General features: G+C 39.3%; 1 protein-coding gene across 2 annotated transcripts in view; it reads left to right on the top strand.

The window, feature by feature from the left end:
* The first annotated feature begins 10945 nt into the window (after positions 1-10945).
* The window catches only part of SLC18A1 (solute carrier family 18 member A1), a 33075-nt gene continuing 20618 nt past the window's right edge, over positions 10946-23402 (top strand). For both annotated transcript variants that reach the window (XM_056119149.1, XM_056119148.1), the window contains exons 1-7: positions 10946-11069; positions 12770-13133; positions 13919-13977; positions 16376-16459; positions 17686-17778; positions 19345-19434; positions 19668-19711. In XM_056119149.1, coding sequence (XP_055975124.1) covers positions 10946-11069; positions 12770-13133; positions 13919-13977; positions 16376-16459; positions 17686-17778; positions 19345-19434; positions 19668-19711 — 858 coding nt within the window. The remainder of the gene's footprint in view (positions 11070-12769; positions 13134-13918; positions 13978-16375; positions 16460-17685; positions 17779-19344; positions 19435-19667; positions 19712-23402) is intronic.

The raw sequence follows: 23402 nt of genomic DNA, 5'->3' as shown, positions 1-23402 counted from the left end.
TGGACCTGATAGCCCCATAACTCAACAAATGCTGAACAGTGGTTTCATGCCTGGAGCAGGCTTAGGTAAATGCTTGTAAGGAATTAGATAGAGCCCATTGCTCTCAAACCCAATAACAGAAGAGTTGGGCTTGGAAATTTTTGATAACAGCCACTGACATTCCTGCACCCCATGCAGACAAAATAATTTGGAAATTTGACAATCCAGTATGGGTTGATCAGTGGCCTCTTGTTTGCCATAAGTTGGCAGCCACAGAACAGTTAGTGCAGGAACAGCTCTCTGCGGGCCATATAGAGCCCACCACCTCTCCTTGAAACACACCTATTTTTGTAATAAAAAAGAAATCTGGCCATTGGAGATTGTTACAGGATTTGAGAGCTATTAATAAGACTATGGTCATTTTTGGAGCCCTGCAACCGGGCTTTCCGCCCTGGTAGCTATCCCAAATTCTTATAAGAAAATTGTCATTGACCTAAAAGATTGTTTTTTTTACCATTCCCTTGCATCCTGAAGATCAGAAGAGATTTGCTTTTAGCCTTCCTGTAATTAATTACACAGGACCCATGAAAAAATATCAATGGAAAGCCCTGCCACAGGGAATGGCTAACAGTCCGACACTTTGCCAAAAGTTTGTAGCCCAAATAATTGATCTGATATGCTTACATTATGTTGCTTATTCCATTCCTTTATTAGAAACCATTAGTTATCTCAAACCCTCCTCTAATGCAGTTTGCTTGTTTGTACAAATTCAAGAATTAATTAGGGTTAGAAAGTTTCCCTTTTATATAGGACATCTTAGAGCTCACTCCAGCCTTCCTGGCCTTCTTGCACAGGAAATGCTCTGGCTGATAAGGCTACTAAATTTGCGGGAATGATCACTGCCACAGGAATTGAACTGGCCCAACAAGCACACTCGTTGCACCATCTTAATGCCAGTACCTTGCGACAAATGTTTTCCTTATAAGTTGCAAACAGGCTAGACAAATCGTTAAACAGTGTTTGGCCTGTGTGACCTCTTTGCTTACCCCACAGCTGGGGGTTAATCCCCTTAGTTCAGTACCTAATGACATTTGGCAGATGGATGTGATTCATGTCTCTGAATTTGGCAAACTGAAATACCTACATGTCACCGTGGACACCTTTAGCAGATTTATCATGCTGAAGTGGGAGAACCAGGAAAGAATATTCTTGTGCATACCCTTTCCTGCTTAGCTGTCATAGGAAGACCCAATATCATTAAAACTGATAATGGACCCGGTTATACAGGAAAATTTTTTCAGGAATTTTGCTCCTCTTTTGGAATCACTCACCGAACAGGTATCCCTTACAACCCCCAGGGTCAAGGGATTATGAAAAGATGTAAAAAAAGAAGTTTTTTACATCTCACTGTAAAAAACATGCTTCACAAATTAAAGAGAAGGCAGCTCTACCCTGTTAAAGGTGCACCTATGATATTACCTCATAATATCTTAGCACATGCTCTTTTCATTATTAATTTCCTAAACTTGGATTCTCAAGGACGATCCTTGGCGGATAGGCTTTGGCATCCCACACGAAAGAGCACTATGCCTCCGCCTTATGGAAAGACCCACTGACTGCCCAATGGAATGGCCCCGACCCTGTACTTATATGTGGACGTGGGTCTGTGTGCATCTTTGATCTTAAAGAAGAAGCTGCTAGATTAGTAAAGATTAGTGAAATCTGAAATTAGTAAAAATTAGTGAAATTTGAAATCCTGAATGATCAGTGAAGCATTTAATGATATACCTGCTTCCAGGGATCCAGAAGGCCCTGAGACCTGTTCTCCTTCCTTCCTAGGTGAAACCGACAAAGATGGCTGAGAAGAAATCACTGAACCAAATTCTGCTGTTCCGGCAACTGGCCTTCATGACCCTGATGTGGCTGGAGACGATTCAAGGATCTAATCCTCATGTGCCTCTCAATCGCACCTGGAATATTCATAGATGAGGACATCGAGAAAATGGAAGCGGTCATCTCCCTTCTGCAGGTTTCCATGACCTCCCTGGCTGAAATGGTGTTGAAGAATCGGAGAAGTCTTGACTTGCTGCTCCTCCAGCAAGAAGGACTATGTGCTGCTCTGAAAGAAGAGTACTTTTTCTACACGGACCACTTGGGCAGGTTAAGGACTCTAGGGCTGAAGTGCAGGAGGGCCTGGAGAAACACAAGAGACAATGGGACCAGGAACAAAGCTGGCTTCAAACTTGGTTTTCTACTTCCCCTTGGCTAACCACTCTGTTACCTACTGTTCTTGGTCCTCTAATCGGGCTCTTACTGTTAATTTCCTTTGGACCATGGGCCTTTTGACACCTAACTACTTTCATCAAGCAACAATTGGACTCCTTGCAGGCTAAACCCATACAAGTCCACTACCACCGGCTGGACCTGGCAGATAAGGGATACGGTGAGGACCTTAGTGCTTCACTGGGTTCCCTATATCCTTAAAAGATCATATGCCCGCTGGTACTTGGGACCAGCAATCACCTCCTGGGCTAGGGCACCTTCAAAGCATGGAACAGAGGTATCCACAGGCAAGGGGAGCCCCTGAGCAGGTTCCAAGCCCTTGCTGAAGAGCACGTCTGTCTGAATGGAGGTTAGACCCTGGAAATTCCTCCTCGATATAAAAAGGGTCTAGTTTTTCAACCTGCCCCCAATAGGGCCGTAGAGGGGTATAGGCTTCTACTCTCCTTTGCTGGTTAATGCCCCTTCCAAAACAACCTTACCTTCCTTAAAATAAAGAAAGGGAGGAGATGTGGTGAGCGGGCTCTTGGGTACAGAACTTTCACAAGACTGTCACTGTCACTGTCCTCCCATTGTTCATCAATTTGCTCGAGCGGGCCCAGTAATGTCTCCATTGGAGACTTTGTTGTTACTGTGTTTGGCATATCAAATACATCAAGGGTAGCCTGCCAGGCTCTGCCGTGAGGGTGAGATTGCCTACAAAATATTTACAGAGTTAAGAAAGGCATTTTACAAGAACAGGATGGTTGGCCAACAGGAACTAAAAAACAGTACATGACATTCTTAATGTCAGACCGTGATTTAACGAGTAGCTTTGTGAAGAGCCCCAGATAGTCTGTTATCTCCCCCATCTGTCCCATGACTACCCTTATCTGCCTTTGTCCCAAAGCTTTGAGGAAAAAAGCTTAAGCTCAAGTATATAAGTGCTGTGGAATTTACAATAAAGCAGCTTTGGCTCACTATACTCTAGTCCTGCTCTCTGTCTCCTTCTTTCACTTTCTCACCCGCTCCCTTTTACCCACGTTGAGTAGTCCCACAGGAAAGGACAATCAAGCTGCTTAATGGCCATGATCCCAGAGACTCAGAAACAAATCTCAGAACACTCCCCCCTCCCACAGTAGGTTACTGGCGCTGGGCCAACCCAGGTGGGAATAGGTTTCGTGCCTTGGCCTGTTGCCCCTGGTGGCTCAGTGGCCGTCATCCTCCAGAGGCCATTGGACAGTCAGATTTGGACCTGCAGTGATGAGACACATGGGACCTCACAGGATGGGAGTGGAGCTGGCCCTTTCCTCCTGACCCCAATAGACCCCAGGTCACCACCCATGAACAGCCTCCCTGGCTCCTGATCAAGCTGCTTAATAGATGTGATCCCAAAGACTCAGAAACAAATCTTGAAACCCAGCAGGTTTTGGAAGAAATCCCTCCTGATTTAATTGTTAAAATTTTGGAATCCCAAAATTGCGTGGCCACTACTGAGGTCGTGTGACATCATATGTTATTCATAATCAGAAATAGAAAACAAATTGTCCATAGTTGCCTTTTCAACAGATCTGAGTGTTGGGGTAAAATCTCAAATAATAATGGTGGGTCAGGTGTCAAAATATTGAATGTAATCAAAGTAGAGAGAGAGAAATGTAAGAGATAATACAATAGATCAAGTAAAGCAAGATCAGTGTTTTTAAATTAAAGAATAAATAAATAAGATTAACAAATCCTTAGCTAGACCTGAAGGGAGAGATCAAACTCCAGTTAGTTGAATAAGAAATGAAAAGACAGAAATTGAAATAGGTTCCATAGAAATACAAAATATAAAGAAAAACTGTAAAGAACCTAGAAGAAACCAGTGAAATTTTAGAAATTGAAACCTCCCAATACTGAATTAGGAGGAAAAAGAAAACCTGAAGATCAATTATTGGGGAGCAAATGAAAAATGTAATCCAGCAGTAATCAAAATCTCTCACAGTCCTCCCATTGTTCATCGATTTGCTCGAGCGGGGCCAGTAATGTCTCCATCATGAGACTGTGTTTGGCATATCGAATATGTCACGGGGAGCTTGCCAGGCTCTGCCGTGCGGGCGAGATACTCTCGGTAGCTTGCCGGGCTCTCCGAGAGGGGCGGAGGAATTGAACTCAGGTCGGCCATGTTGGCTGCGTGCAAGGCAAATGCCCTACCGCTGTGCTAATCTCTACAAAAACAAAAGCCTAGATCCAGATAAATTTACCAGTGAGTTCTACCAAAACTACAAAGAAAACTTACCTACCTTCAAGCTCTTCAAGAAAAGGTGGGAAAAAAGAATTTTTCTGGGGTCAAAGAGATAGTACAGCAAATAAGGCAAACACTGCAAACACTCCCAGATGTGACCCATAAGCAAATTTCTTTCTTTTTTCTTTTTTTTTTTTTTGCTATTTGGGTCACACCCAGTGATGCACAGGGGTTACTCCTGGCTCTGCACTCAGGAATTACTTCTGGCAGTGCTCAGGGGACCATATGGGATGCAGGGAATCAGTTGGCCGCAAGCAAGGCAAATACGTAACCAGCTGTAGCCCCATGAGCAAGTTTCTGAGTACAATAGCTGGTGTGGTCAAAGCACCAAACACAAAAAAACCAACACCCCCTCTCACCTCCCTTTAGGCTAAAGTCCATAAAATCCATAGGAGAAAACATGGGCTAAAAAAACACTGTGCATTGACTTCAGTGATTTGACATTATTGACAAGGAAAACAGAAAAGGGGACTACCTAAAACAACAATTTCTGCTTTAAGAAAGAAACTAACATGATGGCCACTTACTACCTATATTGCAAATCATAACACCCAAAAGGAGAGAAAGAGTAAAAGGGAAGGTGCCTGGCACAGAGGCCAGAGGTCGGGGTGGGGTGCATATGGGATGGGGGTGCCAGGAGGGATACTGGGGACATTGGTGGTGGAGAATGAGCACTGGTGGAGGGATGGGTACTCAATCATTGTATGACTGAAATGTAATCATGAAAGTTTGTAAGTCTGTAATTGTATCTCACAGTGAGTCATTAAAAAAATTTTTAAAAAATAAGAAATTGTATGGTGCAAAAACAAACAAACAAAAAAAGACATCTTTGTCTAGATACAGGTCTCGATGAGAAAGCTCTCAGCAGTTCACTATTGAGTATGATACTATGTATAGGCTTTCTGAATCATTTTTTGTAGAGCAAATACAGTGGTGCTTATCAGTATTTTCACCTCACATTTTAAAACCTCTGTAAATATATAAATGTATTCCAGGTTACTATTTGTGCTAATAATTTGCTAAAAACCTATTTTTTTCTGTTTTAGTGATAGCACATGCTAGCCCTTCAAGCCCTTGTACTTACATATTTCTCTGATTTGGATATCTGAGATATTTACAGTTCTTCCTATGTATTATGATAAGAATTTTTTGCTTTTTTTTTGGGGGGGGTGCACTCAGCTGTGTTCAGGATTACTCCTATCTGCCCTCAGGGATCACTCCTGGCAGGGCTTAGAGGGTCATATGCAATGCTGGGAGTCCAATGCGGGTCTGCTGTGTGCAAGACAAGCACCTTACCCACTGTACTATCGCTCCAGCCCTACGATAATAATTTTATACCTAGTGTATTTCCCCTAGATGCTTTCTTATTTTCTTGAATTTTTAAATTCAAGAATTCCTCTGAAATTAAAGTTTTGGGTCATAAAGTTTCAACATATTATGACCAAGACAAGACACCAGATAAAATTCTCTTCCTTTCTTGTTCTCTGGTTCTTATTTTTGTTGTTGCTATGCTTGCTCTATTGATGACTCTAAATGTCAGAAAGATATAGGTGTCCCATGCCAGTGAATATCCCACAGTAAAGTATCCTTTCGTGTATCTATCTATCCATAACAAAAATATTTACTGCAAGGTACTCTGTGCCAGGCATTTAGCTAGTACTGAGATGTGAAGATGACAATGTATAGTGTATGTCGCTACAAAGGTTGTAGATGTAGAACTTTTATAGTTTGAGAACAACAGGCACAGATTATTGTTTTGTTCTGTTTTATTTGGTGGGTATTCTAAAAATGTTTCTGTCTATAAAGAAATGAAATTGGGTTACACTGATTATCTTGGCAACATGATGAGGAACAAGAGCTGTACTCTGGTTCCATTTTGTCTTTCAATTTGTATTCAGACCTAGGCAAGAGTTAGAGTTTGATGATAGATAAGCACAAATGGAAAACAGCCTAGCCCAGTGCATCTTTGCTTAGGCTTTTTTCTCTCCTCCTTTTTATTCTCTCCAGTCCTGCTTTTCTGTCTCTGACTCCGGGAGCTTAGGACGTGAATGAAACCTATTGGAGGCTGCAATTAAATCTTTGTGGACAAAAGGTCCACATGTCACCCTTAGAAACAGGTGGCAATAAATCCATTGGCACATCCACTTTCATAGAGCACAGTTCAGCTAAACGGTTAACAGCTCTCACTACCCCATCGAGTAACTCACACAAGATCGACTCTAAGGTAAGGTGTTTCTCTGGACACATTTAATTCTTTGTCATTTGTGAGCTTCAACGGAGAATTTTTTTTCTAAGAAAATACTTTTAGTTTAACTCTTTAAAAGTTCTTACCTTTCTATTCTTCAGAAGCATTTTAGAAATTCAAATATTACTGTATATATATATATATATATATATTTTAAAGTAGGAGTACTGCGATTTATTCAGCCATTGATTAAGCTGTTTGAATTGAATATAAACTCCACATTCCATTTTTTTTATTGAATCACAGTGAGATACAGTTACAAAGCTTTCATGTTTGAGATTCAGCCGTACAGTGATAGAACACCCGTCCCTCCACCAGTGCACATTTTCCACCACCATCAACAGAGAATTTGACTCTAATGTCTGCTAATGATTTGTTGGTACATTTATAGCTTCGGTTTATTGTTTTGGTCTGGTTGATTTAAAATTTTTGGGCCTGTCGTTATTTTAAAGTCAGTCTCCATTTTAAAGTTTTTTAAATTTTCTATTTCTTTCTTTCAGTTTCTTCTTGTTTTCTAATGTGTTTATATATTAAGCATCAAAAGTATACCTCTATTTAGAAATACTTTAATTATAGAAGGAAAATAAGAGTCATAAATGATTGCACTATTTCCTGGTTTGTCTTTGGAATTTGATTCAGTGAGGATCCATAGGTTATTTGAACCATAACATGACGACATCCTTCCAGTCCTGGCCTTATAGGACAGGATATCAGAATGCATGAAACTTCAGGCTCTTCAGGCTGGCTATTGAATTCCACTTCTTATATTAAGAAAGTCTGTTATATATGTTTTAGAAGTTAAAGAAAAAATAATTTAAGTCTGATTGTACTTGCAGGCACTTGGATGTGTATCTTAAATTTTTTTAAATGTGGACATATGCTTATTCGTTAAATAATTGAAATAAAGCTGTAAATTTAGTTTAACATACTGCTTTTAAATTTTGACATTATATTTTCTTTTTTTAATTTTATTTATTTATTATGTACTAGTATTGATATTTATTCAGCCTTTGATTAGACTGATTGAATTGGCATGAACTACACCTTACTATTTTTTTTCTTTTTTCATAATTTTATTTATTGAATCACTGTGAGAGAAGTTACAAAGCTTTCGGGTTTAAGTCTTGGTCATACAATGAAACACCCGTCCCTTCACCACCAAAGGTAAAGGTAAAGGCCCTTCCATTGTTCGTCGATTTGCTCGAGCGGGCCCAGTAACGTCTCCATTGGAGACTTTGTTGTTACTGTGTTTGGCATATCAAATACGTCACGGGTGGCTTGCCAGGCTCTGCCGTGCGGGCGAGATACTCTCGGTAGCTTGCCGGGCTCTCAGAGAGGGGCGGAGGAATTGAACTCGGGTCGGCCATGTTGGCTGCGTGCAAGGCAAACGCCCTACCGCTGTGCTATATCGCTCCAGCCCTTCAGTATATCCCCCATCCCACACTCTCCCCCTACCTGTGGGGCAGATGATTTCCACATTTCTCTCTCTCTACTTTGATTACATTCAATATTTTGACACCCGACCCACCATTATTATTTGAGATTTTACCCCAAAACTCAGATCTGCCGAAAGGGCAACTGTAGACAATTGTTTTCTATTTTTGGTTATGAATAACATATGATGTCATGTGGCCTCAGTAGTGGCTGCGCGATTTTGGAATTCTGAAATTTTAACATTTAAATCTGGAGGGATTTCTTCCAAAACCTGCTGGGTTCCAAGATTTGTTCCTGAGTCTTTTAAATCACAGCTGTTAAGTAGCTTGATCATGAGCCAGAGAGGCCATTCATGGGTGGCGACTCAGGATCTCGTTGAGGGGGGAGGAAAGGGCTGGCTCCACCCCCATCCCAGGAGACCCCACGTGTCTCCTCACTGCGGGCCCAAAACTGACTGTCCAATGGCTCTGGAGGGTGGCGGCCACCAAACTGCCAGGGTGAACAGGCCAAGGCATGAAACCTATTCCCACCTGGGATGGCCCAGGACCAGTAACTTACTGCAGGGACCGGACGCATTTCTGCCAAAAGCCTCTGAGTTCTGAGATTTGTTTCTGAGTCTCTGGGATCATGCCTGTTAAGCAGTTTGATCAGAAGCCAGAGAGGCTATTTGTGGGAGGCAACTTGGGGTCTCATTGGGGTAGAGAGGAAAGGGCCGGCTTCACCCCCATCCCATGAGGCCCCACGTGTCTCGTCACTGTGGGCCCAAACCTGACTGTCCAATGGCCTCTGGAAGATGGCAGCCACTGAGCTGCCAAGGGGGAGCAGGCAGAGGGACAACACCACTTCCCCCTGGGGTGGTCTGACACCAGTAACCCATTGCAGGGACTGGATGCATGTCTGCCAGGAGCCTCTGGATTCTGAGATTTGTTTCTGAGTCTCTGGGATCATGGCTGTTCAACAGTTTGATCAGGAACCAGAGAGACCTTTCCTCCAATTATATAGCTGAGCCGGAGGGGGTTTGTGGGTGTGTCTTCCACATACCTGACTTTTGGTCATTTACTTTCTTGTTAAACTTGTTCCTAAGTTGTTAGGGTCTGGCCAAAAGTACAGAGGCAATTTTGGGATATCTGGAAGTCTGAAGGTGCCATCAGGCTGCTGATGCACTCGCTTCACAGGTACAGATTGACCTGCTGGTGGCACCATACCCCCGACATTATGACATTATGTCAATAAATTTATTTTAAAATATTAAGAAATACTTCTTATTCTACCAATAAAATGTTTTATTTTTCACTAATGAAAATTATTTCACAATTAATATTTTTAATATAAATTTTTTGCTGTACTTCTGATCACCTACTTAGGATATATTCTTAAGTATATCTACCAAATCAAAGGCTTTATAGATTTATATCCTGATTTGTTTCATAATGGCAATCTATTTTAGATTTTTTTTTTGGTGTAGGGAGAGCCACACCTGACTGTTCTCAGGGCTTAATCTTAGCTCTGTGCTCAGGGATTACTCCTAGTGAACAGAGATCATTCTTAGTGGGATTTGGGGACAATATATTGGGTACTTGATATTGGACCAAGATCAGCCATTGCGAGGAAAATTCCTTACTAACTGTGGTATCTCTAGCCCTTGTTTTAGAATTTCTAAAATTGATGTTGCTAATACCTAACACCAGACACAGTAATGAAAATAAAATTCTTCTCAGAGATTATTCTTCCTTGTAGTATAACAAGATGTGGTGACTTTTTAGGGTTTTGTTTTGTTTTGTTTGGACCAAACTGTCAGTGTTTAGAGTTTATTCCTGACTCAGTACCCAGTGATTGCTCCTGACAGTGCCGGGGGCTGTGTGGTGCTAGGGTTTGAATCCAGGCCTCCAGCATTGAAAGATGTGTATTTGTCCCTTAAGCTATCTCTCTGGCCCATGATAAATGACTTTTTGCTGACTATTGACATAAAATCTTAAATTAAAAAAATCATGAGTCAGTGATTTATAGATAGACTTATGCCTGAGCAGAATTCTGTAACATAAACAAAGAACAGTTGGGTGGGTGGTATTAAGACAGACAATAATTATTTTTTGGCCTGGCACACAAAAATCAGTAAAACAGCTTTTCAAAAGAGTGAATTTAGAGGGGAAAACTAAGATAAATAATAGTACACATAGGCCTCAACTATGACTAAAATGATCAATGTCTGACATTTGAAAGATATGATCTAGATGATCTTTGGGTTGGGTTTTTTTTTTTTTTTTTGGTTTTTGGGTCACACCCAGCGATGCACAGGGGCTACTCCTGCTCTTGCACTCAGGAATCACTCCTGGCGGTGCTTGGGGGACCATATGGGATGCTGGGAATCGAACCTGGGTCAGCCACGTGCAAGGCAAACACCCTACCCTCTGTGCTATCACTCCAGCCCCTCTAGATGATCTTGGAATATACCTACTATGCTAGATAGAATTCCAGATACAAACGTTGGTAAGAGGAATTACTTGGAAGGTATTCTCGGAACCAGTTCAAATTTCTGAGACTGAAAAAATGAAAAGAGACACCAGAGTATGGAGAATGTTCTAAATATTATCCTATTACTTGTAACTCCACACTTTTCATGTTAATCGTGAGTTTCACTTGTGTTTGAGACTCTTTGTTCTATAAAGGCTGCAGAAGACCTGTGACTATAACGGGACTATCACTGAGCACCTGGCAGAGAAGACATTTTCAGCCAAATCCTGACCATGCTCAAGACAGCAATGAATGCTTGGCAGAAGTTGCTGAGGGAGCGGAGGGAGTCCAGGAAGCTGGTGCTGGTGGTTGTGTTTTTTGCTCTGCTCCTGGACAATATGCTTCTTACTGTGGTGGGTACGTTCGGGGATATCTGTGCTGGGGATTTATTTGCTCTGGGCCCAGATGGTAGCACTTACCTGCTAGGTTTCAGCAGTGAATGGACTTGAGAATTTTCTTTCCCTCTAGTGTTTGAAAAGCATGAGAATTTGTTGGGGATTCAATGATACATTAGGTAAAAGAGTAATAAATTTAGTGATTTCTAAAATACCCTACAAACTCAAAAGGAAGGAGGTTCAGAATACACTCAAAGACTTCACTCCAAAGACTTTCTCCTCCCCAAAGACTTGGAGCCAGTACTAACATTACTGGTCTTTTTCATTTGAACTGCCCGAAGTACCAATATACCTAGGTGGTCTTTGGGATGATGAATACTTCATCATGTGTCCTTTCTAACTTCTTCATTACTAAAACAATAGATCTTATGTGTGTATTTCACTCTTTAGCAAAATCTACCTCTCGTGATTTTCAGAGTCCTGTTTTTATCTGGTTCTTAATCTACTGTTTCTTTCTTTTTTCTTTTCTTTTCTTTTTTTTTTTTTTTTGCTTTTTTGGGTCACACCTGGCGATCCACAGGGGTTAATCCTGGCTCTGCCCTCAAGAATTACTCCTGGACATGCTTGGGGGACCATATGGGATGCTGGGAATCAAACCTGGGTTCACCGCATGCAAGGCAAACACTCTACTCTCTGTGCTATTGCTCCAGCCCCAATCTATTGGTTCTTATGTTCAGTTAAGCCAACATATAGATAGATACTAATGTTTCTCTTCCTGGACAAAATATATACTTTTAAATAAGAACATTTCCAGGGGTCAGTAGATGGCCTAGCATCTGCTTTACACATGGAAAGCCAGGTTTTATCTGAGGTACCATATGGTCATCCAAGAATAACTAGGAGTAGCCCCAAGTTTAAAAAAAATAATTTTCTTGAGAGAAACTTTTAGTTCAGTGTAGTTTGTTCATATTACTTATAATGGTTATACTCTACAGGGATGGAGAGATAGCACAGCGGTAGGGTGTTTGCCTTGCATGTGGCCGACCCAGGTTCGATTCCTCTGTCCCTCTCAGAGAGCCTGGCAAGCTACCGAGAGTATCCTGCCTGCATGGCAGAACCTGGCAAGCTCCTCGTGGCACATTCAATATGCCAAAAACAGTAACAACAAGTCTTACAATGGAGACATTACTGGTGCCCGCTCGAGCAAATTGATGAACAACAGGAGGACAGTGCTACTCTATAAATCTATCTATGAACTCTGAATTTAGCTAATACCAAATCATTGTCTTAGGGGAAATATATAAACAGATACTTTCATACATAATATACATAAAATACATAAGTACATTCGCCATTCTTGGTTGATTTTCTTTATGTTAGCAAGTAGACAAATTAGCTATTATGAGTCTAGGAGCAATAAAGATCAATTGGTGATTTATAGAGTTTAGAAGATACTATAATTTGTACATTCTACGTGTGTGTGTGTGTGTGTGTGTGTGTGTGTGTGTGTGTGTGTGTGTTTAAACCCAGGGCCTCATACATGTAAGACAAGTTCTCTACCCTGAATCATGTCCCCAGGTCCAGGCACACTCTTTTTGTTGTATTTAAATTATGCCACTTGAATATCTTCCTTTCATGAAACCGAGCCTCATTGTAATGTCTCTGAACCAATTATGACTGTAGTATGTCCTAATACTCATTTCTTATTTCCTTGATTTTCAGTGCCGATTGTGCCCGCCTTCCTATATGCCACAGAGTTCAAAGAGGTCAACTCTTCCCTGAACGTGGGTCCCACCACGACTTCTCAGCACACCCTCACTTCCTCTGTCTTTTCTACTGTCTTCTCCTTCTTTGATAATAATACCATAGATATTGAAGGAAGTGCAAACAGTGGCACAGTTTGGACAAAAACTGCTTCTGGCACAATCCCCGCTCCAGTTCATGAAGTCATCACTGCTAATAAAAACAACTGTTTGCAAGGCAAAGAGTTCCTGGAGGAAGAGAACATCAGGGTTGGAATTCTGTTTGCTTCAAAGGCCCTCATGCAACTTTTGGTCAATCCATTTGTGGGGCCTCTCACCAGCAGGTATCTCACTGGACACTGTTCTCTATGGGTGTTCGGGAGCTCAGGGATAGGATGAAGAGTTAAGGTATCATAAAGGTGAATAAGGAAGATTCACTTGTCTGGGCCCCAGCATAGTCATCTTATTAGAAAACTGGTTACCCCAAAGGTTAACCTGATATTGATTCATTACCATGGCATCAGATTTTCTTAGTAACATATGACTATTGAATAACAAAAAGAGAACAAATGAACAGAAGTGTACTGTTGGTATTATTGCAGTTTCCTGGAACACACTTCAAATAGGATGTGGATGGGAATAGCACAGAACATTAAACTTCTGAATGATTATTTTTGCTGTCACTATAATTTCTTTGTTTATTGTTTGATGAACATAGAGGGGTTTGGACCATGTCTCGCTCTCCACAGGATTTACTTCTGGCTCTCTGCTTAGGTATCACTCCTGACTGTGCTCAGGACATCATATATAGTGCTGGGGAATCAGACCTGTATTGGCCATGTTCACGGAAAACATTGATCCACTGTATATCTCCCTAGTCCTGTTCTTGTTATTTTGAAGAGATGTGTACTTTAAACAAGTAGTCATTTTTGGAAAAAAGAATTTTGGCCATTATATATGGACAAAATTCCATATTTGCTTGTTCACATTCACAAATCATATTCTGTTCAGTAGTGTTGAGATGGGTTTTGTCATATTATCAAAACTGCATTTCTATTTCCAATTACATTATAGATATAGTCTAAGTATGGATGCCTATTTGAACTGTTTTTTTAAAATTTCTTTTTAGGATTGGATATCACATTCCTATGTTTGCTGGTTTTATAATAATGTTTCTCTCCACAGTTAGTAAGTAATTTGCTCCCTCTTTTCTTTCCTTCATCAAAAACCTTTGATTTTAACACATCTACCACAGTAGAGTCAGGTCAAGTTAACTAACTGGCCTATGACTTTAAAGGCTTTGCACAAGTGCATTTGTAGCAACTCAATCTAGTTGGAATTTGTATTTTCTGATATAGAATGGTTTTACTTCATTTCTTTCAGTTGAAGAAAACTATGAAAACTGTTTTAATGTATATGTTGTGTGTGTGTGTGTGTGTGTGTGCGCGCGCGCATCAGTAGTTTCTGAGTGAATCTAGAGCAAAACTTCCATTTATAGGAAGAACTGATTTATTTTGACATGCAAAGTTAAAGGGCACATAAAAAATTAACATTAAACAACAACAACTAGAAAAATAAAAATATCTATTATCTTTTAAAGTAAAGACATTAAACCTTACAGCATAGGAAAGCAAATATGCAAAAGAGAAAAAAAGAAGGTAAATAGTCTATTCAGTAAATAATAAAATTACTAGTAAATTGAGATAAAATAGAACAATACATGCAAAAATGCTTCTGGAAAGAGCATTAAACCAAGAGAATTAAAAAAAGTAATAATACATAGGGGTTGAGAAGTTAGTGCACACAAGAAAGCCTGCTGACTCTACTTCCATGAAGTGTCTCCTTTCCAGAAATTTTATCAACCAACACTTAACTGGAATGTGTTGTGTTCAGGACTAGAAGGCTGAAAGTGAAGAGTTCCGTGTTTTAAAGTTCTATTTCAGAACTGGAGATTACTGATGACATTTCTAGCTAAATCTAAGAAAATTAGAAAATTGAAATTAGAAATATTATTGAGCTCCTAGAAGTTCAGTCTAAAGAGTAAATTTTTTTTAAAAAAAGACTTTCACTTCAAAGATATATAACTTACTTCACAAAACATTTAGGGGTATTGTTTGCATAGAAAAAATCACTGAGAAAAATGTAAAGATGTTGACTTGATAGAGAAAGTCGCTTAGAGAATGTAAAAATGAAATTCAAGTTTTCAGCTTCCTAGAGAGATATGCCATTTACCAATAAATAGGGTAACACAGTTTCCAGGTGGATGGATATTAAAATGACTTGTCTGGTTCTCTGCCAATAAATCATTTAGAAAACTTTTATACTATCAAACTATGAATATAATAATAATCATTATTATTTTCATGCTATAACTATTGCTATATCAAGTGTAGGGGTTTCTATGTAGCATACACTTAAGAGTTCTTTAAATATAAAAGATAAGTTGCTGGGAATCATACCTGATATAATGAGCAACTTAAAGTAACTCCTAATGGGGTCACAAAGTGAAAACCAAATTTTGGGGGGCAACAAATCATCCTACTATGTCTGGGATCAAGAAACTTCCAAAGATATGAAGTTTTGTTTTTCAAACCAGGAAAATCTTGGGAAAATAGATGGGTTTTATTATTCTGTTTTCAAAGGACAATGGAATAGCAGATCTTAAAGTCTGAGAAAGGAGTTAAGGGTTTAACAAGGGGAAACCAAGAATGTGCATGGTTAGCAGACAGTGTAAACATGTCAGAAATTAATGGAGAGAGGTAACAAACACAACTAAAAGTATCTATAATGAATGGGGAAAAAAGATTTAAATTTAAATTTAAAGTCAGCAGAATTTAGGAGACATATTCTATGTTTTGGAGGCATTATCTTGAAATTGGAGGAGAGAAACATCTGAATTTAACAGCTTTCCACCAGAACCCTGTAATTTAATTTTTGATGTTTTGTTTTTATTTTCATGTATGTTAGTCTAGTAGACAGAATCTCTTCAAGGATATGAACCAGATGTTCTCTATTTTACATAAACTATAGAATCTAGTGCTGTTGTACATACAGCATTTCTTAATAGATACTGATTGATTTGATTGAAAGAGCTACCAATGTAAGGTAAAGACATATATTGCATTAAATCACAACATATTGTTTTGTAATGACTGGCCACTATCCTTGAAATGTATATAGATTGTCCCTATATATTGGATAATCCGAGAGGCCAACAAAGGCAAAAATTAAGCTTGGATGTTGCATATGCTGGATCCAGAAATAGGATCCAAAGACCAGGGACAAGCCCAGAGTACTGTACTTTATCAATAGCTCAAATTTCAGTGGATTTTTGGTAGGCACTGTGAAATCCTAGTCTTCCATGCAATGTGTTGTGAATTGATTTACACTTCTGTGGCCTCTTAACCTTTAAGTCAATAAAAGTGCAATACTTATAAAAAGGTAGGGGATTAGAATGACAATTTCAAAAATAAGGAACAGAAATTATGCTTTATTATAGCATATTTATGGTTCATATCTAGTAAACTAGTCTGGGAATGAAGGACAATTTGATAACTGGAATATTCTTGTTCTTCTTTCTGTCCAGTGTTTGCTTTTTCTAGTACTTATACTCTGCTCTTTGTGGCTCGAACCCTTCAAGGCATTGGATCTTCATTTTCATCTGTTGCAGGTAATATTGAGATTTTGTTTTTCTTTTTGGGACACACCCAGCGATGCATAGGGGTTACTCCTGGCTCTGCACTCAGGAATTACTCCTAGTGGTGCTCAGGGGGATTATCTGGGATGCTGGGAATCGAACCTGGGTTGGCTGCATGCAAGGCAAATGTCTTACCCATTGTACTATCACTCCAGCCCCAATACTGAGATCTTAACACAACACATGCACACACACACACACACACAACTTAGCATCTCATCACCCTATAAATTTTATGTACATAAATTAAGTAAATTTTTTTACATTTTGTAGGCAGACCCTATGATTCAAAAACAAGATCATTGTTGAGTTGCTGGTGGGAGAGGGTCTTAAAATTCCCACGTAATTTATTCTAATAGTAAGCATTAAAATACAGAAAGCTCAGATCAGAGCAAACCTAAAGTAAAGCTCTGAAGGATGGGATTTTATTTAGTATCACTTCTTTGACTTTTATCTGTCATCCTATTAATATTTTATAAGAAATACAGTATTAATGCTACTAGTAACACAAGACAGTTTATAAAGCATTGTAAATATAAGATTTGGTATAATCCTATAAAATGTATATATTTTATACCATTGCACACATGAGTGAATAGACATAGCCCATATTCTCTTCTGGGTGTTCAGCCAATTAGGTACACCTATCAAATAGAAGAGTGCTCTGTGTTGGTATGCCTTCATTTCCTTGACTTACTCTATATGCATCCATTTAAGGAAATGTGCTAAGAAATGATAAAATTACATAAAAGGAAATGTCATTGGAAATGGTATTATTTACTGTCCTCTACAGAAATGTTTGCAATCCAAATAAAATTCTAAGCAGAGGAAGTAAGCAATGTGGAAATAAGGACAAATACGACAGCAAAATTCTCCGGATTAAGTTTTATAAAACCCTTCAAACAAAATCAAGCTAAGATCTCTGAAGATATAATAGAGCTAAGAAGAGACCGAGGAATCTTGGAGTAGCATGGAGAAAGCTCTTGTGTTCTGGGGCCAGTGAGATAGCATAGGCAAGGCACTTGCCTCGGATTCGATCCCTGGCACCACATAAGGTCCCCCAAGAACCCTCAGGCATGATTCTTATGTGTCAAGTAAGAATAAGCCCTGAGCATGATCGGTGTGGCCCCAAAACATAAACAAGAAAAAAAAACAGAAAAGAAAAGTGCCATGTGCTGACTTCATCTGTTACTCCTCAGGTCTTGGGATGCTGGCAAGTGTCTATACTGATGACTATGAGAGAGGGCGTGCCATGGGAATAGCACTGGGAGGCTTGGCTTTGGGACTGCTGGGTAAGTGGCATCTGGGCTCAGACCATAGTTCACCAGGCTGGGATATTAAAGATGATACAAAACTGGTTTCAGGAAAAGGTGGTCCCAAAGTCATGGAAGATGAGTACGTTCCTTCTCTGTCCTGTGATGTTTTTAGATCTTCTGAAAATTTTCCCAGAAAAGAAAAAAATCTGTTCTAAGAACCTAAACAGTAAGGGATTAGAAAATATCTGGAAATGACATCTATTCAAGGGAGTGAAAACCCGCCACATTAGCTATAATTTGTTGTTGTTCTTGTTGTTGTTGTTGTTGTTAGTCCACACCACGCAGTTCACCTCTGCTTCCATTTATCATCAGCAACTTCAACATGAGAGTATGCTCTTTACCTGCTTTGTGCTTAACACACAGCAGTTATAACCCACTTTAATCATTACCACCACCCTGTGAAGAAGGAATGACTGTCTCTATTGTATAGATGAGGATGAGAAATACGGAACTTCCAGCCAAAACTGTACAATTAGGAAATACCAGAACCAGGAGACTGAGTCATATTTTCAGGTCTCAGATCCTAGGTTCCAAATCACATGGTTGTACTTTCCTATTGCATGGATGAGTTAGAGCATTCAATAAGCCAAACACTTTTACTGAACACTTATGTGTCAACGTAATAAGTTAGAATGTTAACACAGAGGAGACAGAGAAAGAAGCTCTGGATGCAGTTTGTAATCTCCTTTTAATCTGAAATCAAAAGGTATTTTTAAGACACATCAAAATTTTATTTACCAGCAAATGCCTAAGCCTCTGTCACCATGGGAGAGAGAAGTATTAATAACCATATACCTAATTAGTATTCACCTATACAAACACCCAACCTAAATATCCTGGTCCCTTTTGTCACCTTTCAATTTCATGTGAGTAAGTCTAGTATACCTTTTATTTTAAAAAAATCTATTATATTTTTACCATTCTTTGAGTTCAATTTCTGATCATGTCTTGTTTGGAATATAGCTTTTGCCTCTTTCTGCCTGATGTCTTGAACATGCCATCTTCAAAGAACTTGCCAGAAATTTCTTGCACACAGAAATAGTGGTGTCTCTCCCTTGCTAAAGTTTCTTTCTGGTATAAGGCCAAGCAGATTTAACACCTGGATCTGTGGACATTCATTACTTGGACCCAACCTTACCGAACTCCACTCTTTGTTTCCAGATACTCCTATTCTAGTAACACTGAAATATTTTTTCTCCAAACATATGAGTATGGCCCCTACCTGCTCTTCAGTCATGCTTTCCCCCCACCAGTATTTCCTGCTTGACAAGTCTTGTGATTACCAGAACTTTCTGATTCTGTCTACTCTGCTTCTACAGTACTTTGCAGACACTGTGATACTGAACTTGGCTTTTTACTATATCAATAGACATTGTCTCCAGAGGAAAGCAAGTCCCTTAGTACCAGGTCCTATTCATCTCTGAATCCCAAGAACCTCACGTGAACTTATTTTCTACTAGGCCTTATTAGAAAATGTGAGCAAGACAAGCTGGCTAAGAACTGACCCTCACTTCTGGCATCTATATTGTCTTGCCTTTCTAGTGGGAGCTCCCTTTGGAAGTGTGATGTATGTGTTTGTTGGGAAGTCTGCACCCTTCCTCATCTTGGCCTTCTTGGCATTATTGGATGGAGGTAAGTCAGCATAAGTCTACCATTTAGAGGACAGACAAAATGTCAGACTGATAAGACATTGTTTTGTGGTGTCAATATGGACATATTTGGGTGAATTAAGGATTGACCCATCCTAAGAATAAAGGATGATACTCAGGGTTAGACCTATAGTAGCAGGGCGGGAACCCATTGTTTTTAGTTTATCCAGCTAATCAGTGTGCAAATTAAAATTTCCTTCTTTCTTTCATTCTTAGCATTACAACTTTGTATTCTACAACCTTCCAAAATATCTCCTGAGGTAAGAAGTTAGTGATATCCATTGCTAAAGCTATGTAAGAAAGCTAAGAGCAATGTCCTAGGTGTACCTATAGCATCCCTGTCAGACTCCCTACCCCCTCCAAAAAAAAAAAAAAAGAAAGTGAAGAGGATTACTGGCTTACCAGATATAGTGTTAATTGGGATGGTGTGGGGGATGGATAGGCACTCGTTTGATGTTGGACAACAATGGAAGAAAGCCTCTATATAACCATTTTAATTGAGGTACTTAGATTTAAACACTGTTAACTGTACTTTTTATGAATACATCACCCCAGCAGCACACCCAAGTGCTCACTTCCCTCCGCTAGAGTCCCAAGGACTCCTTTCATGCCCACCCACCCATATAAGTTTACTTTTATATCTTCTTATTTCTCTATCTTCTGTATCAAAAATCTTCAGTTCTAATATCTTTGACCATTTATTTCTTCTTTACTATATTTCATTTTCATCTTATATTCGCAATACATCTCCTGTTTTTCTCCTTTTTTAAATTGTGGAAGTAGTGACACCTACACATATAGGCAAATAGAACTAATCTGGAATTCTACAAAGTTATGAATCAATGATAAATTGATAAGGTAATTAAAAATATATTTATAAATATTATTTATTACATATAATTTTTATTTAAAAGTATATATTTACAGGCATATGATCTTTAAATTAGCATTATTAATAATTCTGTGCTATTGCATTTTAAGATTTACATGGAAGAGATGAATCCTACAAATGTAAACTTAGTAAGAGTGAAGAGAGTTAAGGAACATAAAAGAAGGGAATCTAAATAGACCTACAGAAGTAAATTAGCAAGACAGAAGTAAACAAACCTTAATTTAAGAGAAGGAAACTCTAAGTGCCAGGTGTGAATGTCATACGCAATAACACGTGCTAAGGAGAAGAAGCTCCTTGAGGACTGGATGAATGGTACAGCAGGAGGGCACTTGCTTGGCATGTAGCCAACCCAGGTTCAATCCCTAGCACCACATATGGTCCTCCAAATCCACCAGGAGTGATCCCTGAGTGCAGAACCTGGAGTAAGTCCTGAGCAGCCTCAGTGTGCCCACAAACAAAAATACATAAGCTCCTTTAATGCTTCTTGGAGAAGCATTTTCATGGCTATACATTTCTTTCTTTTTTTTAGATTTTTATACATTTTATTTTCATAAAGTAGTTCACAATAGTTCATTACAGATAATATTCAAACACTCACCCCACCAGTGAGTATCTTCCCACCACAATAGAGGGAAGCGTGTGAAGGTTGTTTCATTCTGGAGCCATTTAAGACTGTATATCAGAGAATATAAGCAAGTATGTTAAACCCAAACAAATGTTTACTACTTCATGTACATCGTGGGCTAGAGTGTAAGAGGTCATGTGGTCACATCGGCCGTGTGCTGCAGGAAATACTGCATCGCTCTCTTCCGGGAGCTTTATTTTTATAGTCTCTGGATCTTGCCTATTGAGGAGACTATATGGACCCTGGGGAAGTTTGTGGGTGTGACTGCTAAGCTACTGGAAAACCGGGGAGCTGGGTGGAGGGTCCAGTCCCGATATGAGCAGGCTTGGAAATCTCAGCCATGGGTCTTGCATACCTGGGTTCCTCTGCTGGTTCCTTCATGGGTGAGACTTGTCCCAGCATGTGGAGAGTGTCAAGGCTATAAATTTCTTAAGCTATCGCCTACCTTTGAACCTCTGTATGTTCCTTCAAATCTGAATGATAATTTTGCTGAATAGGGTATAGTAAGGTGTTCATCTCATTGAGATTGTGTACTATATCCCTTCATTCTCTGCTGACTCAAAGTCCCATTAGATAGATCTGCTGTAAATCTTATGGGCTTTTCTTTGTATGTAAGTTCTTTTTTTGATATTGCTGCTTTCAATAGTCTGTCTCTATCTGTGGATTTTATAACTTTGACCACAATGCGTCTCGAGTTCAATGTGTCTTCCTAGTTGAGTCTGTTTTCACTGGGACCCTTCAGACTTCTTGGATCTCAGTGCCCATGTTACTACTCTCTGGGAAATTCTTACCTATGATTTCTTTAACTATTTTTTTCTTTACTGTTTTTCTTTACTGAATTTTCCTTCCTGTTCTTCTTCAGGGGCTTATGATTCTTATGTTGTTCCTTTTGAAGACATTTCTTACTTATGCTCTTCATTTCTGTTCAGTCTTTTACCCTACCTTCAGTTGTTTTCTAGTGGTTTCCTTGATCTCATCTTGGAGCACCTTAATTTTTTCTTCAGCTGCTATTATTTCTGTTCAGTGCATCACCATGGGGTACAGTTAGACTTACAAACTTTCGTGCTTGCATTTCAGTCATACAATAGTCAATACCCATCCCTCCACCAGTGTCTATTTTCTACCACCAATGAGTATTTTTATCATCAACAATACTCTTCATTTCGGCTTTTATTTTTCTCATTTTGGCTCTCATTTTTTTTATGCTTTGCTGACTACTTGTTGTTTGTTTGAGCTCATTAAACATCCTCACCATGATGTCACTAAAGTCATTGTCTGAGGGTTCACAGAGCCTGTTTAGTGCTGGGTGAGCCGTCTGTGTTACTGTTTTCACTCACTGAACTTGGTAGGATTTAATTGTCTTCCCCTTTGGGTTTGTGGTACTCCTGTTGTGCTGAGTTTGAATCTTTATGGTTAGCTCTCCTGGGACTCTGAGAAATTAGACTGGGAACTTCTCTTTTCTTTCCCTGTGATGGGAATTATAACTGTGAGAAGTGTGAAATTTTTTTAGGGAGCTATTGCATGGCCATATGTGTTTCAGGAGCTATGGGTGTAGGCCTGTTGAAATGGTGGAGATTGGGATGGAGGCTGGAGATTAATCTCAAACGGTAGGATGTGGCAGTGAGCAGAAGTTCAGGATCTGTGGATGTGGGCAGGGACTTTATTCTTTGAAAAAAATCAAAGAAGCCTTAATATATATACATATATATTAAATCTCATATATATATAAAACATAGAACTAAGTGACAATGACATTGGTACCTGCAAATTCATATTTAAAATATTTCAGAGCAATGAAGACCTTACTGTGTGTCTGGGTTTTTCTCAGTAGCTTCTCTCCAAAAAACCATACACACACACACACACACACACACACACACACACACGCACAAACACACATGCAAAACCACAAAAAAAGTGTCCCAGAATGTCCTTAACAGACATTTTTTGGTCACTGTTAAATATCAGAGTTGGTATTCAACTCTGGAAAATCTGTTAAAAACAAACCATGAAATAAGAAATGTTCAAAATGTACAAAAATGGAAAAGTTTTTAAATTGGTTTTATTAAAAATTTATTTCATTTTTAATTAAGGCACCATAATTTACAAACTTTAGTAGAGTTACGGGCATACAGTGTTGTGACATCAGATCCATCTATTAGTGTCAATTTCCCTCCACCAATGTCCCTAGGTTCCCTCTTGACTCCCCTTATCCCCTTACTGTGTTTCTGAAGTTAATATTTAAATAACTTTTTATACATCTATAGACATGTACATATTTTATTTTTATGTAGAAGAAATATGTATCTTACTTTTGCTTATTTGTTTTATGTTTTTGTGGTCACATCCAGCTGTGCTCAGGGATTACTTTTGTGCTCAGGGTTTTCTCCTGAAGGGGCTCAGGCCACTATATGTGGTGCTGGGGATCGAACGT

The sequence above is a fragment of the Sorex fumeus genome, unplaced genomic scaffold, assembly GCF_029834395.1.
Source record: "Sorex fumeus unplaced genomic scaffold, SorFum_2.1 ptg000039l, whole genome shotgun sequence".
Classification (NCBI taxonomy): domain Eukaryota; kingdom Metazoa; phylum Chordata; class Mammalia; order Eulipotyphla; family Soricidae; genus Sorex; species Sorex fumeus.
This window is presented reverse-complemented; position numbering and strand designations above follow the sequence as displayed.